This window comes from Mesocricetus auratus, unplaced genomic scaffold (assembly GCF_017639785.1).
Source record: "Mesocricetus auratus isolate SY011 unplaced genomic scaffold, BCM_Maur_2.0 Super-Scaffold_100003, whole genome shotgun sequence".
In the NCBI taxonomy this organism is placed as follows: Eukaryota; Metazoa; Chordata; class Mammalia; order Rodentia; family Cricetidae; genus Mesocricetus; species Mesocricetus auratus.
The window spans coordinates 6,874,461-6,893,300 of record NW_024429188.1 but is presented as its reverse complement, the minus strand read 5'-3'; the positions used below and the strand labels follow the sequence as shown (position 1 = coordinate 6,893,300).

The window sequence follows — 18,840 nt, the reverse complement described above, 5'->3', positions numbered from 1 at the left end:
AGTGGAAGAAGGAAGAGACGTCACTGGAAGATCAGGGACTTTGAAAAGTAGAAGTAGCTTTGTTTAATAGGAGTCAACACTTTTGCAAAGGTTTTCTTCCAACTGACAGTGGTAGGCTGTCAACAAGGCCATCTGTGGTCTGCAGTACAGAAGCTTGCCCATTTTGACTCAGCTGTACAAGGGCACTATCATCTTCACCAGAGCTTAGGGTGTTACCTTCTATTCCTCTGGTTCAGGAAGCACAGATTCTGGTCCTTTAAGACAACTACATGTGAGAGTGTGAACACATGCATGTACACATGGATCTAAGTGTACATGTGTCTTCTGGAAAGGGTGTGGTTACTGCTGAGAGAGGGAAATCTTTGCATCTGCTTCAATCTCAGGGGAAAACAAGAGAAAAAACAATCCCTTGGTAGTACAAAGACTAATGATGCCTGAACATCAAGTCACTAGAGGAACTTGCTCATCTTTCACCATGCATTTAGATATATAAGCATCTTTTGAACTACACCAAATGTACACACATTTAACATTAAGTAAGTTACACGCACCACTGGTGGCTGAACCTTTTTCATGTGTTTACCTGCCATACACACATCTTCTTTGGTGAAGTGTCTAGTCAAGTCTTTTGCCTACTTTTTTCAAACAGTTTGTTTTCTATTGTTAGGTGTTGGGAATTCTTTATACAAATCTTTTATCAGATATAGAAGCAATGGAAGTGGGGTGTGATGGTAAACCTAGAACTCAGGAAGTGGAGACAGGAGGATCAGGAGTTCAAGATCATCTGGACTACATAGGGAGACTGAAGCCAATCTGGGTTACATGAGACTCTTCTAAAACAAACAAATAATAATAAAAACAAAATGAGTACAAATCAGACACATGATTTACAAATATTGTTTCCCAATCTCTGTCCTTTTAACCAGAAACCAATAGAATGACAGTGTTGCTTTAATGAATAACACTCTATTTGTCACCTTTCCATTTTTACTGCTAGGGACAAGGAACCTTGAAACTCTGTTTCAAATGTAAGCACTAGTCACTCCACAGGACCTCTGACAAACCAGAAGATGGAATCTTAAGTCTTAAGGTACATGACATGTGGCCCATGGTAACAGACAGAAAAGTAACAAGAGACAAGCCACCGATTATCATTAAGGATCACATACACAAACAAATTAGTGTTTTGGGGGAAGGAAACTTCAAAATATTTCATTGGTCTCAGGAAATAAAAAGCAAGCAATACCATTATTAGTAGACACTCTTCTAACCAAATAATGTCACTTGGCTACAAATTATTTAAGATGCAGCAAGAAGGACACTAGCTATCTGTTTGTTTGGGGTATTTCAAAGCATGCGCACAAGGTATGTGATGATTTTACTCTAGGCATGAGTGTATCCAATATGTAGGTTGTTCATTTCATAGTTGGTTTTTAACCACTAGGAAACTTCATGTTTCTCACACATCAATAAATTATCATCATCACTGATTTTTACTGGGTCAGAGAACATCATGATGATAGCCCAGTGAATGCTTGCATTGTTGAATGAACAAGGACCGAACACACAGCAGCCCATGCCTGGCTCAATCACCAGGGTCTTTCCTCTCATGCACCATAGGGACGTATTTGGCATCTACACAAGGGAGGAACAATGGTGCCACTGCTGCTGCAAAGGAGTGTTTGCATATATTGTGGGCTCAGCCACTGGGCATCCTAGGGGACCCTGCTGACCAGCAAAGCCTGGCATTCTGTGAAGTTACATGTAATACGAAACTGCTCAGCAAACCAACAGAAATGAAAAACATAATAAAATCATCACATACTAACAGGGCATTATTGCTTCTCTCAGGCTGCAGGCTGTCGAACAAGCACTTGAGCTGCTCTTCACCCAGGTGGATTTTATCTTCCAGCTCTCTCTGCACAATGATGAGGGCTGACTTCATCTTCACGAAGTGCTCATAGTCAGCCAGGTTCTCCTCGCTGAGGTAGGTGGCCAGGATGTCAAACACAATGCGCTCACGACGGTCTAGGTTCTCTTTAAGCTCTTTGGCGTCCTCATGCTGCTGGGTTAGAATTCTCTGTTTCTCCAACAGTGACTGCTGTTGAGAGGGAGGGAAACAGAAAGTTCTGTTGAGGCAAGGCCAAAACAAAGACTCTGGCCAACCCCTTTAAAGCCCTGCAGCTTTGGGATACTGGTCTCGTAACTGTCCGTGGAAACCTTGAAGCCACATTCGATCCCCATTGGAATGATCACGATGGAGTCTACATGTATTTCTAACTATGGTTAGCTTCTCTACAGTTCCTCCTTTCCTCACCCTTCCAGAAGTCACTCATAGGCCCCACTGGGTTTCCTCTCTGTCTGTGCCTTCTTCTCTGCCATTTGCCTTAAATCAGGGACCAGAAGCTACAGAGTTCTGATATGTTTCAAAGGGACAAAGGACTTGATGATTCTGTTGGTCCCAAAATTGTAAAAGGGAAATACTATAATCAGGTTGAGCCTGAGCCACCAAACAGGACACCGTTAGGAGTTAAGGGCTATTCCATACTGTTCCATACACGTCTCCCAGCAACTCTACTCTCTGTGTCTTGCTTTCCTGGTCTTTCTTGTTTGTCTTCATACCACCTCCTGTTGAAGAGTTTAATCCTGCCCTAGAATGAAAGAGTCTCAGTCTGTGTGTGTGTGTGTGTGTGTGTGTGTGTGTGTGTTCATCCATCCTTCTCCCTCTCCTCCTGTCCCTCTTATACTAGAGACTGAACCCATAAGCTCATTCATACTAGGAAAACACTCTACCACAGAACTATAGTGCAATGCTACTTTTGCCTTTTATTTTGAAGCCATGTGTCAGTAAGTTTGTCTGGGCTAGATTGCATCTTACTTCATAGCTAGGACGTACCTTTCACTTATGTGTTTTCTTACCCAGCCTCCTGAGTAGATGACATTATAAGCCTGAGCCACAGAGGGTCGAGATGCTGGGAGGCGTGTATGGAACAGTAAGGAATAGCCCTTAACTCCTACCAGCATCCTATTTGGGGTGGGGAATCAGTGTCCTGCTTCGAAAATCCTGTCTCTAACACATAAAGATTACAATCACTACTTTCAATTTATAAAATATACACATCCAATGGAAACCCTACCAAGTCCAAGATGAAAGAAGATAAAAAAGGAAGAGATAGATGCATTCATTGTCTTCACATGGAGACTAACACAAAGAAGTCAGGAAAGAGGGGATGTTACCTGTTACTAAATGTGGCCTGAACAAGAAACTGTCTTTGGTATTCCCATGACCATATAAGGTTTAGAGAGCATCTTGCCTTGTCATACCCGAGACAAACAAAGAGATAAGATATTTTCTGGATAGAGGCCATGTAAGGCCATTGTACTTCAATCAGAAAATAAGCAGACACTAACTTGTTGTACAAAAGTAGGTCAGATTGTGAAAATCCGATGGATGATGGATGCCTGAAAGGTACTGAGATAGTGGTGGGGGAGTCCAGTAGATGTTTGATTAATAAAGAGATTCATTTTGAAGTCCCATAATATGCAAGGAACACAGAAAGATGTTGACTGAAACGTAACCTATGAAACAAACCCAGCAAGTAAGATATTTCTCCTCTTTTGAGTACAAGAAAACTGAGGATACACATGGTGGTCCATGCCTGTGATGGCCCCTACCCCTACATCTCATTAACTTGCTCTGCCTGTCAACTGAAAGGAAACCAAGAGAGTGGACCTCGGATGAACCAGAGCTCCATGCTCTAGACACTATACAGGCCATGCACAGGCAGTATGAGGCTTCTGAGCCTTCTGAGAGCTGACTTTCTGAGCACCCCAGGACAGCCTTTCTACAGATCCTCACCACTTCCCATTTCCCAGTCAGATGTGTTTGCAATTACTCGATCTCCAGGAGAAAGACTGTCATCCAAATTATTGAGGGCATTTTCCACACGGGCCAGGCGGCCTGACAGAGACAGCAGGAGGTTCACCACTTTGTCCAGGTCTCCAATGAACATCCGGAACTTGTCAAACTCATTGGGTTTGCAGACATCTTTCACAATGGCTTCCACCTCATCCCCCAGAGCATTATTAGCTTGGATGTCCTCCAGCAGGCTCTCACGGGCTTCCCGGAGTACCTGCAGCTTGTGGCTGATACTGTCGATGAGCTCTTGCTGTAGGACACAAGGAGGCAGGGGGACACTTGTTAGAATGATCCCAAGCTAGTGCCCTAAGTTAGCGTAGCCACATCACACACAGCCTGGGAAGAATTCAGTCAGATTAGGTGTGTTAGTCTTTGTACCATCAAATAATGGGGGATTTATCAAATCAATGAGAGGAAGGCCTCCTGGTTAGTATGAGCTTCCTTGTTTGTATGAGCAAAGAGGAAGCTCAACTGAGAAAGGTACTTGCTGCCAAGTCTGAGGACCTGAGTTCCATTTCTACAACCATACATAAGAACAAAATTTAAATAAAACAAATTTTCACTTGATGAATGTTCTGTTACACTACAGCTACCTCAGTTTGAATCATAGTAGATAACAACTTCAATCTCTATGTCTGCAAGGATTCATAGACTCTATATGATACCTTGACCTCTGTCTTTTTAAGTATACAAATTACAGACTTACATACAGAGACATTTTGATTCTTGTGTCTAGTGCTGTTGTTGATCCGTCTTTGAGCAAAACTGCTATCACATATTTTTATTAAAAATTATTTGTTTAGTGTGTGTGCATGTGTATGCATGCAAGTACATATATGCCACGACACATATAGCGCTTAGAGGAAAACTCTGAAGACATGGTTCTGTTCTGTGAGATCTTGGGATTAAACTCAGATCTTTAGACCTGTGTAAAAGTGCCTCTACCTATCTAGCTATCTCCCAGGCCTGTCATTACCCAAAAGCAGAAGAGACCACCCATAATGCCAGCTTGTTAACTCTCCCCCAGAGAAGGAGAGAATAGGAAATGTCGTAAGACCCTCTCCTGAGAATCCAGTCAGTTCCTCCTGTACATTTTCTATTAGCATGTAATATTGCCCCCAATGCATGTGTCTTTGGGAGTTGGGAAATGGTATATAGATTATGAATGTTTAACTGAAGTGGGAGAGGGCTTCACCTATGTAGCTTCAGGGAAGTTGTCATCTAAGCTAGGGTGAGACTTTTCCAGTGATGGGATTGTTTTTGGGTCACTCTCACTTCTTTCAGGAAATCCAGTAAATTCATTGATTCATCAAGCTACAGATGGGTAGAACTAGTCTTTTAGATGCCAGTTATGCGAGGAGTTAGATATGAGGCAAATGAGGATGACTGCAGTTATGTGTCTTAGGCACTACGTCTCCTGACAGAACGCACCCTTGTGGTTAGACATGCTTGAAGCTGCAGGTAGGCTGTTTCTACTTTATCAGAAACTAAGGAGCCAGGGCATTCTCCCACACATGAGTGCTAACAAAGAGTCTACACCCTCAACAGACCTAAAATCAACATTGCATTATGGTTGACACTCTTCCTTTTGTGAGCTTTTAAAGAGGATCATGTGAATGATATCCCTTAAAAGGGAGAGCTGCAACATAAATCCAGCCACACTGAACCTCTTAGAAGAGAAAGTGGGTGGTACCCTTGAACGAATTGGTACAGGAGACAGCTTCCTGAACATAACACCAGTAGCACAGACAGTGAGATCAACAATTAATAAATGGGACCTCCTGAAACTGAGAAGCTTCTGTAAGGCAAAGGACACAGTCAGCAAGACAAAAAGGCAGCCCACAGAATGGGAAAAAATATTCACTAATCCCACATCTGACAGAGGGTTGATCTCCAAAATTTACAAAGAACTCAAGAAGCAAGTCTCCAAAACACCAAAGGACCCTATTAAAAAGTGGGCTGCAGAACTAAATAGAGAGTTTTCAATAGAGGAGTCTAAAATGGCTGAGAGGCACTTGAGAAAGTGCTCAACATCCTTAGCCATCCGGGAAATGCAAATCAAAACAACTCTGTGATACCATCTCACTCCTGTCAGAATGGCTAAAATCAAAAACACCAATGACAATTTATGCTGGAGAGGATGTGGTGAAAGGGGGACACTCCTCCATTGCTGGTGGGAGTGCCAACTGGTTCAGCCACTTTGGAAATCAGTATGGAGATTCCTCAGAAAAATGGGAATAAACCTACCACAAGACCCAGCAACTCCACTCTTAGGCATATATCCAAAAGATGCCCATTCATACAACAAAGATGTCTGTTCCACTATGTTCATAGCAGCTTTATTTGTAATAGCCAGAACTTGGAAGCAACCTAGATGTCCCTCACCCGAAGAGTGGATAGAGAAAATGTGGTACATCTACACAATGGAGTACTATTCAGCAGAAAAACATAATGGAATCATGAGATTCGCAGGCAAATGGATGACACTAGAAGAAACCATCCTGAGTGAGGTAACCCAGTCACAAAAAGAGAAACATGGCATGTACTCTCTCATATATGGATTTTAGACATAGATCTGGGGAGTGCCAGCCTACAATCCTATTGCCAGAGAGTCTGGGAAACAGAAACTTCATTTACTGGCTGGTTAAGTACTGAGCTGAACTCAAGAAAGCCAGTATCAGAGAGGGAGGACTGATGATCAAAGGGATTAAGACTGGGCTGGTTGAACCCCCAGAAACAGCTGACCAGACAAAGGTTAACTCTTGAATCCCAGGCATCAGCCTGGGAATCCAGCATGGGACTGATCAAGACCCCCTGAATCTGGGTGTCAGTGAGGAGGCCTAGGTAATCTATTGAGCCTTGGACAGCAGATCAGTACCCATCCCAAGTATACACACGGTCTCTGGACTCCCATAGAATAATGTGAGGTGCACTCTCACCCTGAACTCTTGGGGAAGGGTCTAGGCCCTGCCCTATATGAAATGACAGACTATGGACACCCCCATGGAGGGCCTCACCCTCCCTGGGGGAATGAGGGGATAACGGGGGGGGATGGGGGGAGGGCACGGGAGGAGAGGAGGGAAAGGGAGAGGGACCTCGTACTGACTTGTGAAGCAATCTTGTTTCTTATCTAAATTTAAAATGGAAAATAAAAAAATATTAATAAAAAAAAGAGAGAAAAAAAACATGGAGATGTAGAATATTCTTTTGATACTTTGTGTACCTATCTGACGCATGTTGCAAGTAACTTGGATGACTCTGGCTTGCTTAAAATATTGGTTATGCGGAAATACTAACTTGTAAAATTTAATACCTTCTTTTGCTTTTTGAATCTGTGCATACTTGGGGATTTTGGTTTGCTTTTGTTGTTTTGAGGGGTTTTGTTGTTTTGAGGTGGGGGTATTGGTCTGTTGTTTTTGTTGGTGTGGAACTCACTGTATAGCACAGTCTGGTCTCCAACTTGAAATGCTAAGTACATATATGCTCTCATGGCGTAGGTATAGTCTTATAATTAAATAAAAAGAATGAAAAGTACATGAAAAAAACAACTGGGACAGAGATGTAATTACAACGCCAATGATATCCATTCTAAAATGATTTTCTATTAGGAGAATTCCATACATGCTTATGTTTTCATCAAATCCACCCATATTCCTCCACTATTCCTTCCAGATTTCATGGTACTTTTTGTTTTACTTTGTCTTTTAAAACCTTTGAGTCCACTTAATGTTATTAGAATGTACATGGGTGTAGATCTGTCTATTGGAGTGTGGGTAGCCTCCCAGGGGCCACATCTTGAAAGAAAACTGACTCCCTCCCAGCAGCCTCAGTAGGGAGTGGGACTTAGTGAAGCTCTCCTCTATCTGTGCTGGGATGTGTCTAGCTTAATCTTGTGCATGCAGTCAAAGACACTGTGAGCTCATATGTGCTCATATGTCCTGTCCCGTCTCGAAAACAGTTTCATTCTAGTCATTAACTGCCTCTGCCTCTTACAAGCTTCCAGCCACTCAAAGATCTCTCAACTTTGGGAGAAGGTGTGATATTATATCCCATTTAGGGTTGAAAACTTAGAAATTTCATATTATCTGCAGGAGTTAATGGATATCTATTTTAGTTGCCTTCTATTGTAAAAGAAGGTTCTCTGATGAGGGTTAAGATGTACCAACTTATGGGTATAAAGACAAGTATTTAAGGGAGGGTTTAATGCTATGTCCACTTAGCAGAATGAGTTGGTTCTCTCCTAGGGTCTATGAACCTGCCCAGTTATGAGTTCTTGGCACTGTTAACAGTATCAGACATAAGTTTGGTTTTGTCAAGCAGGTCTTAAAATCCAATCAGAAAGTAGCTGGTTACTCCATAATATTCCTGTCACTATTGCATCAGTAGATTTTTCCAGGCCATTCATTATGATAATTCCCAGAGTTCACAGCTGGGTGAGATTGTTTATAGCTTACTCCCCTAGTATTGTCAATAACACCTTCTAGCACTATGAAAGCTAGCCAGTGGGAATGAAGCATTTAGGTCATTACCAGCTTGTTTTCATGTTTTATGATTCAAGTACATGGTCTCTTCAGCAATAGGATCCTACCATGAAGTTCTGGAAGGTAAACAACAGCAATGGCAATAACCTATGATGGTTGGGGTCTATGAGACTTCAATGTCTAATAACTTGAAAAGAGGCAACCCATGGCGCTAGGCTTTTCATCTGAGTTATTCAGAAGTTTAAAGGGGAGTAGGTTGAAGAACTAAGGATATAGCACAGTTGATAGAGTCCTTGGCTATCTTACCACTTCGGAGGTTAGAGGCAATAGGATGAGAAGTTCAAAGACAGTTTAGGTTACATAGACAGTCTAGGCTACCCAGTGAGTTCAAGACCAATCCAGATTATACACCAAGATTGTGTCTCCAACAAAAAAGAGGAAGAGGGAGAAATTTTAAAAGTATGCAAATATTGGACATTGCTCAACTTTACCTAAAGATCTTTTTCTTAGGTTAAATCTGATTTTGACCACTGGCAAAACATGCTTAGTCTGCATGTGCCAAGAAGTAAGGCAAATGGAAATGCATTCAATGCAGACAAAGGGGATCATGTCATTAAATTACAAATGGTCATTTGAGCTGTGACTCATTCTCCACACCATTTTTCATGACCAAATTTACCCCAGTGTTTGAAGCTGCATCAAGGCTCCAGCAACAAACACTGGATGACGGAATGAATATGTAGCATGCTGTCATAGGAAAATACCTTGCTGAGTTGTCTTCTTGGATAAGCATGGGAGGCTTGTCTGTCAGCTTCTGTGGGGCAAACTGGGGTGAAGGGGAGCGAGAGGTTTCCATTGCTGATGTCTGTAGTTGTTGACACTTGGAAGAGAGTTGGACTTGTGGTTGAGAGACAGTTGTATCCTCATTCACATGCTGGCCGTATTGTGAGAGAAGGGTAGGTGAATCACACACGCACATCCAAGGACTTAGTAAGTGGTGTTGGTAAGGACTTGTTGGGGACGGCTAGGTAAGAGTCTGTAGGTGTATAGCCTCTGAGGTGGGGCTGCCTTCTTAGGGTACAGGGCTGTGCTTACTGACCACAAAGTGTGCTTCTGAACAGGTAGGGGTAAAGGTGGACCCTGGACTTGGGGTCCCATGTCTGACAGTGTGTTCTACCCTGAGTATGTATATTCTCAAGGTAGACTACTGGCTTGGTCCAGGCTCTCCTGTGGAGGCTCTGGGTCTTCCTGGGAGTGGGATAATTCAGGCAATGTGGAATTGGTCTGTGGGTTCTCATTCAGTAGGTCCTGCAATGTTCTCAAACCGACTTCCTAACACTGGGCATCTGCTTGTCTAAAGGAAGATGCAATAATAATTAGGCAAAAATTCTTATTAGGATCTTCTCTCTTAGATCACTTTAAGGACTACCCATTTTCCAGCACCCATGCCTACTGCCGCTTGTGATGTGGTAAAAATTCATAACACATGCTATACATATTAGGCTATTTGTGAAACATGTTCTATATGGCATATTAAGCATGTATAACACACATATATAGACCTGGTATAGACATACATGTATATGTAAACTACATTTCTTTAATTGAAAGAAATACCTCCCCCAAAGAAAAAAATCATGTTTTTGTGAAAATTGCCAGATACAAATATGTTTGGGATCATTTGATTCACATTGTAATGCTTTTACATAGCATATGGGAAACACTTATATACACAGGGATAGACCTTTCAAGATGAGCCAAGAATCAATTCAGTCATAAAAATCTTTAAAATTAGACATGTCAAACCAGGAAAACAACAACTGTTTATTTTGGAAGCAACTATGACTTACAGAGTTTCCCATTATACTATCATTTCACATCAACATGCATATATTTTCATAGGCATGCTCATGATGTCCATATAGAAGCTTGTCTGGATATATGATTATTCATGCCAAACGCTTATGGGTTGACTAGCAAACTTGCAACAATTAAGTGTGTAGTGCCAACATACCACACCAAACCAATCCCAAGTAGAAAACAAACCTTTGATTTATGGAAAAGAGCAATTCTCAGCCTAAAACCGACGTTTGGGCTGGGCATTGTACTTCATGTAATCCTAGTATTTGGGAGGCCAAAGTAGGAGGATTGCATCCATCTAGTTAAAAACCAGACTGGGCTACAAAGTGAGTTATCTGAAAAACTATCAGTTTTGAGGAATACAGTATATAACTCAGTGGCTGAACACTTACCTAATAAGTGCAAGGCCTTAAGTTTGATCCATAGGTTGGGATGGGGGAGCACACTACCAAGAAAACTTTGCGACTGACCCAAAACAGGACAGCATGTATAAGTAGCAATGAAATGACAGAACCTAATTACTGACAAAAGGAATGCAGACCCATCCCTGTTTCATATCCAGAGTACTTAAGATGCACTTGCTTCTGCCTCTTGTTACATCATAGACATGATGCATAATACCTGGGTTCTACAGGCGGGATCTACAGGACTATCATACCAGTGCCCTGCCTTGTGGATGCTAACCTTGCTGTGTTCTGAGGAGCAGAGATGGGAAGGTCCCTTCCTTAGTTAATAGATACTCCAGAGTAGAGCAGAGTTTACAGTCAATGTCCTCCTGCTGCCCTACATCCCCCAAAACATAGGGAGCCAAACAACACTAGCATGCAGCTAGAAACTGACATCCTATTGACATAGCAGCAGGAAAGACTCATTAAGCAAAATTATTTCCTCTTGCAGAGAAGATGAAATCTCTGGCCTGTGCAGAGATTTGACATTTCTGGACTGGTTATTCACATGCTAAGGACTGCAAGAGGGTAGGTTCATCTTAACCTATGCTAAAAAATACAGAAGGAATAGCCTTTCACTTAGAAAATAAACGTTTCCTTTCTTGCATTCCTGCTTCCTAGTGTAGTCCCTACAAGCTGCTGGTCTGTAGGGCTTGTCTGCCTTAGAAAAGTGTAACTTTCCCTTTCATTGTTGTTTGTCTTCTTTCTCTAGTACTGGGGACATTTTCATTCTTCCTAGGCTCTACCAACTAAGCTACATCCCACCCTTCCCGCCTCTTCACTTTCTATAACATTCTTCTCCACATCATGTGGCTGACCTCCAAACTGGCTTAACTCAATCAGCATAGCACTTTCCTCTCTTCTCCAGTCTCTCCTGCGCAGCTGCTTAGGTTTACAACTTGCTTGTCCCCAGGTTCTTCTTTTAAACTCTAATGAAATTGTTCTCAAGCTTTTATTTGAGTCCATTCTGAAAACCTTTACTCATGAGGGGACCACAATTTCCCTGGTATCACCAACAAAACAAAACAACTTAGGTCCACATCAGGTCCTCATGAACTGTCTTCCTGAAATGTAGTAGCCATGTAGTACCCAGCTAAAACATCCTGGTACTTAATTAGTATTATTTGGTAAAAAGCCACTGTGTTTTAGAACCAAAATCAAATGACCTGCAATTTATTGCTAAAATCTAAGTATTGTTAGTCACTCACATGCATGAGTTAAAATGGATGCAAAATGACACTGGCTGGGAGGGTTGAATGCATGGTTTCACACAAGCTAAGCAAGCACTGTACTGCTAAACTATATGAGCAGTAAGCAATCCCTGATTTCTGATCTCTGATCTCAGATTGAATTGTCTGAGACTTACTCAGAAAACTGAAGAGAACTCACACACCAGAGTCAGCTTCACTTGCAAAGATGGGGTCTGTAAATAATGATTCAGGGTAAAAGAAATGCTGAGAAAACACGCCTTGAACCAGACTGGGCTTCTCTCCTGGCTAGAAGACTCCCTAGGTTCCTTCATGGCTTATTTAGAAACATCCCATGTAGCATTTGAGGGCTCTGTATTTGGCAGAGCATTGCATGGCAGAGTTCACATATGCTTGTAAGAGCAAGGTAAACTGAAAAAGCCACCTTGAGAAACTCCTTCGTCTTACAAGGCTGATTCAGCTTCAGCCAAGGAACCATAAGCAGTTCCAAGGATCTCCCAAACTGTGCCCACCCCAGTCAAAACGACCCCATCCGGGTGGTCAGGCAATGCCTAATTTTGGTAAATATCATTATTTCTAACATCTTTTCATCACAACTGTCCTTGTGGGTAACCATTAGTAACAATTTTGAAATTCCCCTAGCCCCCATGTCAATGAATCCAAAGGTCACCTACTCTTACCCAATCCTGAACAGCTAAGGCACGTGCCAACCTGCTTGCGGTTTTCTTCCTTTATAAACCCCTTGCAATTGAGGCCAGGCACCCTTTTCCTGCAGCTGCTGTGCCAGTTTGCAGGACTGGGTCCCTGCTGAGGATCGTAACTTAACATTAAACCTTATGCATTTGCATCAGTGAGTTGGGTCATTGGTGGTCTTTTGGGGTCTCATGAACTTGGCATAACAATGACAGCAGATAGAAGCTTAGTATGCAATGATCCATCGAGAAATTTATCCTTATTCACACTACCATAGACACAGCAATTTAATGTGCCTTCCCTGCTTTCTCTATTTTCCTTGGCCCTTTCCAACTCCAAGCTTGCGAAGTCTACACTATAAAATCACCAACTGATTTTTTTATTTAATTTTTTATTTTAATTTTAAATAGCTTGTTTTACATGTCAATCCCAGTTCCCTCTCCCTCCCCTCCTCCCACACCCCCATCCCCCCCAAGCCTCCCACCCTATTGCCAATTCCTTCCACATAGGGGATATCTAGAGTTTGTCATTTCACTCAGGGTAGGGTCCACGCACTTCCCTAAGAGTCCAGGCTGAGAGAGCATCCCTCTTTGTGCTATGGGCACAGGATGTCTGTTTGTATTCCAGGGATAGACACTGATCCATTGCTCAGGGCTCCATAGGTTGCCGAGGCCTCCTCACTGACACTCACATTCTGGGGAGTCCGGATCAGTCCCATGCTGGCCTCCCCGCTGTCGGTCTGGGATCCAAGAGCTCTCCCCTGTTCAGATCAGCTGTCTCTGCTGGTTTTGGAAGCCCATTCCTTGCCAATTTGCTCATCGCTCCTCTCTCTCTGTCACTGGGTTCCTTGGGTTCAGTTCAGTGCTTAAGTGTGGGTGTTTGCCTCTGCTTCCATCAATCACTGGCTGAAGGCTCCCAGATGGTTATAGACATCAAGTTCATTATCAGGAATGGGCATTCGGGGTGGCATTAATTCTCTAGTATGACTGTTCTCCTGTTTCTTCATGTGGGCACTTAGTGCTATAAACTTTCCTCTCAGCACTGCTTTCAAAGTGTCCCATAAGTTTGTGTATGTTGTGTCTTCATTCTCATTGAATTCCAGGAAGTCTTTAATTTCTTTTTTATTTCTTCCTTTACCCAGGGATGGTGCAATTGTGCATTGTTCAATTTCCATGAGTTTGTAGGGTTTCTGTGATTTGTGTTTTGTTGAATTCTAATTTTACTGCATGGCGGTCTGATAATTTACAGGGGGTTATTCCAATTTTTTTGTATCTGTGGAGATTTGCTATGTTTCCTATTATGTGGTCAATTTTAGAGAAGGTTCCATGTGGCGCCAAGAAGAAGTTATATCCCTTTGTGTTTGGGTGGAAAGTTCTATAGGTGTATGTCTGTTAAACCCAGTTGGGTCATACCTTCTATTAGTTCTTTTGTTTCTTTGTTAAGTTTCTGTCTGGAAGTCCTGTCTAATGGTGAGAGCAGAGTGTTGAAGTCTCCTACTATTAGTATGTGAGATTTTATGTGCATTTTGAGCTTTAGTAATGTTTCTTTCACGAATGTAGGTGCCTTTGTATTTGGGGCGTAGATGTTTAAAATTGAGACTTCATCTTGATGGACTTTTCCTTTGATGAATATGAAGTGTCCTTCTTCATCTCTTTTGATTGATTTTAATTTGAAGTCTAGTTTGTTAGATATTAGGATTGCTACACCCACTTGTTGCTTGGGACCGTTTGATTGGAAGATCTTTTCCCAACCCTTTACTCTGAGATAACGTCTGTCTTTGATGTTGAGATGTGTTTCTTGTTTGCAGCAGAAGGAAGGGTTCTGTCTTCGTATCCATTCTGCTAGTCTGTGTCTTTTTTATAGGCAAGTTGAGGCCATTGACATTGAGGGATATCAATGACCATTGATTGATGATTCTTGTTTGTGCTTGATTTATCGTTAGTGAAGTTATTTTGTGTATTTTCTCCTCCCTTTTTCTTTTGGTGTTTTGTAAAGTGGGATTATATATTGGCTGTGTCTTTGTGAGTGTAGTTATCTTCCTTGGATCTAGGTTTTCCTTCTAGCACTTTCTGTAGAGCTGGATTCATGGATACATATTATTTAAATCTGGCTTTGTCATGGAATATTTTGTTTTCTCCATCTATGGTAATTGAAAGCTTTCCTGGATATAGTAGTCTGGGCTGGCATCCTTGTTCCCTTAGTGTTTGTAGGACATCTACCCAGGATATTCTGGCTTTCATTGTTTCCATTGAGAAGTCAGGTGTAATTCGGATAGGTCTGCCTTTGTATGTTACTTGGCCTTTTTCTTTAGCTGCTCTTAATATTTTCTCTTTATTCTGTAGGTTTGATGTTTTGATTATTATATGGCATGGTGACTTCTTTTTCTGGTCCAGCCTATTTGGTGTTCTGTAAGATTCTTGTATTTTCACAGGCATATCTTTCTTTAGGTTAATGAATGTTCTTCTATGATTTTGTTGAATATGTTTTCTGTACCTTTGAGTTGTATTTCTTTGCCTTCTTTGCCTTCTTCTATACCTATTATTCTCAGGTTTGGCTTCTTCACGATGTCCCATATTTCCTGGATATTTTGTGTTAAGGATTTGTTGGTTTTGAGATTTTCTTTGTTGATGACTCTATATCCTCTAATGAGTCTTCGACACCTGAGATTCTCTCTTTTATCTCTTGTATTCTATTGGTGATACTTGCATCTGTAGTTCCTGATTGTTTACCCAGCTTTTCTATTTCCAGCATCCCCTCATTCTGTGTTTTCTTTATCATTTCTATTTCAGCTTTCAATCCTTCAACTGTTTGAATTGTTTCCTTCATTTGTTTGGTTGTTTTATCTTGGTACTCTTTAGATTCTTTGAGAAATTTGTTTATTTCTTGAATGTTCCCCCAATTCATGGATTTTTTGTTTGTTTTTTCTTCTATTTCTTTAAGGTATTTCCTCATTTCTTTTTTGAGGGACTCTATTATCTTCATAAAATAATTCTTAAGGTCTGTCTCCTCTGCTTCATCTATGTAGTGCTTTTCAGGTCTTGCTGGCGTTGGTTCTCTAGATTCTGGTGGAGTCATGTTGGTCTTTCTATTGCTGAGTGAGCTCTTATTCTGTCTTCTTCCCTTCTCTTCTTCCAGTGGGTGCAGGTGGGGTCTTTCCGTCTCCACTGGTCTCCTTCCTTCCTGAAGCTGAAGCTGGGGATGTTGACACTGAAGCTTAAGCTGAAGCTGGGGTTGCCGGAGGTTGGGCCTGGAAGGATGATGTCTTTCCTGAAGCTGGGCTCGCAGGAGTTTGGGGCCTAGAAGGGCTGATGTCTTTCCTGTGTGGGCGGGTCTTCTGAAGCTGGGCTCACTGGAGTTTGAGGCCTGGAAGGGCTGATGTCTTTCCTGAAGCTGGGCTCACCGGGGTTTGGATCCTGGAAGGGCTGATGTCTTTCCTGTGTGGGCGGGTCTTCTGGATGCCAGGAGTGGCCCCGGAAGATCGAGGGGATGGGTGTTGGGCAGGGGATGAGGAGTGTTTCCCCCCAGAGACCCAATCTCACCTGAAGCTGGGCTCGCCAGACTCACCAACTGATTTTAACTGCCCCAGTTAATAAGAATCCAGTAAATCAGGTCACAGATATGCATTAATTAAAGGACCAAAATGTAATAATTTGAGTTCTGTTGGGACCTTATTCAAGTCTGTGTTTTTAATGGTGTTCAAGAGATGTATACTGCAGACAGAGTCTAGTGTGACATGCTTGTGCTATGTTTTAATGTGGGCATGTATTTATAAATAGATGTATACTACATATGCTATGTATGCTGTGTGGATATTTATGTAAATGTACATGTGTGCCTGTGGTATATATATGTGTGTGTGTGTGTGTGTGTGTGTGTGTGTGTGTGTGTGTGCACGTGTGTGGGGGGGGGACTATGTATCTGTACTCTGTTGTATATGTAGATGTGTGGCTGTGTATATGTGGCTATGTCGTGTACATATACTCTCTGATTTATACTATTACTCTGAGGCAGGGTCTCATAAAGTACCTAACTGTTGACACAAAAAACCTAATTCTCACCTTAAAGGGAATAAGAGATAATTTATTCAGGGCCATATTTGAGTGAGTGTAGCCTGGGAACACAGGTTTAGGTTACCCCAAATTCCATGTTCCAATATGGAAGAAGTTTCAAGAAGGTTTTTGTTTGTTTTTTTGAGGCAAGGTTTCTCTGTGTAGCTTTAAAGCCTGTCCTGGAACTCATTCTGAGGACCAGACTGGCTTTGAACTCACAGGGATCCATTTGCCTCTGTCATCTGGGTGCTGGGATTAAAGATGTATGCTAACACCTCCAGGCTTAAGAAGTTTAATAGTTTTACCAAACAAAGCCATACAAGGCAAGTTTAAAATACACTTGATGTGTACACCAGAGAGATGGTTACAGAAAGATGGGGGGAATTCTCCCATTGGTCTGAAATATTATCTGATGACATTCTTAGTTTTGGAATGGTGGAAGCTAATGACCTACTAATTAATAGATTCTAAAAGGTTTTAATCTATCAGTCACAAGATGTTCCAATACAGAGGTGGACAAGGAATGGTTATTCATGGGGCTAAAGCTAGTCCAAGTGAAGCATTCCAAAATTTTCATATCACTATAGTTTTAATCAGCCAACAAGCCTCTACAAACACAGCCTCTTTCCAGGAATTGTTGATACTATATTGGCCTCAAACGTACCATCCTTATGCCTCAGTCTCCCAAGTGTATTACACATGTACCACCTTATCTGGCTTTTGTTGGGGCAGGAATTGAACCTGAAGGAGCATGCTAGCATGCGCCCTACTACAGAGCTGTATCCTTAGCCCCTTTTTTGTTTTAAGACAGGGGTCTCAGTAAGTGGTTCAACTCGTTCTTGAATTCATTCTTAGCCCAAGTAGGCACTGCACCTGTGATCTTTCTGTTTCAGCCTGTTGAGTAGCCAGGCTTATCCCTTTTTCATTCATTTGAAATAAAACCCAAATGACAACAGGCCTACAATGCTGGCACTTGCGGGGGGGAGGTGGCAGAGATAGCATCAAGAGGTCAGGAATTCAGGTCATTCTTTGATTCCATAGTGAGTTCAAGTATAGGTTGGGCAATATGGAAATTCTAAGAAAGGGAAGGCAGAGAGACAGAGGTAGGAGGAAAGAATGGATGTCCACATAATAAGATGACTTAAGGACTTTGTTTCCCTTTGTCAGTATGTTACCCTGAGACTAATACTGGAGCAGAAAGCAAGCCATACAAAGGAAGGTTACAAAGACAACCGCATTCCAGTGTCCTGGAAACTGATGCTTAGGCTGAATATGTGGTTCGTTTTCATCTAAAATGAGTAACACCAATAACTGGTTATAAAAGAATGCATCAGTTCTAAGGTGGGAAGGGGGCTCTAAGCAGAGGTCCCAGAGACCTGCAACCAGGCATGCAGTTCTCACTGGACATCACCATACAACTGAGGTGGTTAATGGTCTAGTACAGAATTACAGGGTCAAACAAAATTCACCTGAAGAGGACAAGCACATGGCAAGGGCCTACCATATTGCCATGTGGTAGAAACCGATTGTGGAGATCAAGCTGTGTCCTGCTCTAGTTGGTCTGTATTCTATATACAATGGTTTTTCAGGCTGTGTTTTATCTGAAGAGACTCTATTTTAAAAGCAGCTTCCGATTCAATTTGGAGGATGGAGGATGACTCTGTACCTTGGTCTACACCATCATTTGTCCAGCACCACTCCTGATAAGAACATATTTCTAGGAGAAAGCATGGTCCTGATGAGTGCCATGATGGACTGAGCAGGAAAAGGAGACTCACACACATGCCCAGGGCAGACTGTCCCAGGTTCTGAGGAGAAAGCATGTTCCTGCCCAGCCCCTTGTGGCTCCAGGCAGCCAGGCACTATTATGGTAAGCAAATGTATGGAGGGAAGGGGGAGGGAAGGAGAGAGGGAGGGAGAGAGAGGAGACAGAGACAGAGACAGACAGAGACGGAGAGAATGGTTTATGTCCTGTGGACAGAGGCATATCTGAAGAGGAAAGCGGTGAGGTGGCTTGACTGTCACCCAAGGTCATGGTGATTGATGTCTGGGCCTGGGCTGCTGCAGTGGCCCACGTCTGGTTTCATGGCCCTGTTGTAACTAGGGTCTGTGTTGATGTCCATGGCTCCTGATATCACTGAAATCACTGAAGGATGAGAGGACAGGGCTGTGCAGAGTTGGCCC

At 42.3% G+C, this 18,840-nt stretch overlaps 1 protein-coding gene across 1 annotated transcript; it reads right to left on the bottom strand.

Moving 5' to 3' along the window:
- Positions 1-1,440: 1,440 nt before the first annotated feature.
- LOC121139916 (protein Shroom2-like) lies at positions 1,441-18,779 on the bottom strand. Its single transcript, XM_040743941.1, has 4 exons — positions 18,732-18,779; positions 3,897-4,169; positions 1,826-2,101; positions 1,441-1,635 (listed from the first exon to the last, which is right to left on the bottom strand). Exons 1-4 carry the CDS (start codon positions 18,777-18,779, stop codon positions 1,441-1,443), a joined length of 792 nt encoding a protein of 263 aa, XP_040599875.1.
- Between the last annotated feature and the right edge of the window lie 61 nt (positions 18,780-18,840).

What these genes read in the sequence shown, in the direction of transcription:
- LOC121139916 (XM_040743941.1), bottom strand. Translation starts at nt 18,779, where the DNA reads ATGGACATCAACACAGACCCTAGTTACAACAGGGCCATGAAACCAGAC. An exon ending in GTCTTTCTCCTGGAGATCGA is followed by an intron (nt 2,102 to 3,896) that starts GTAATTGCAAAC and finishes CCCTCTCAACAG; the next exon opens with CAGTCACTGTTGGAGAAACA. An exon ending in GAAGCAATAATGCCCTGTTA is followed by an intron (nt 1,636 to 1,825) that starts GTATGTGATGAT and finishes TCCCTTGTGTAG; the next exon opens with ATGCCAAATACGTCCCTATG.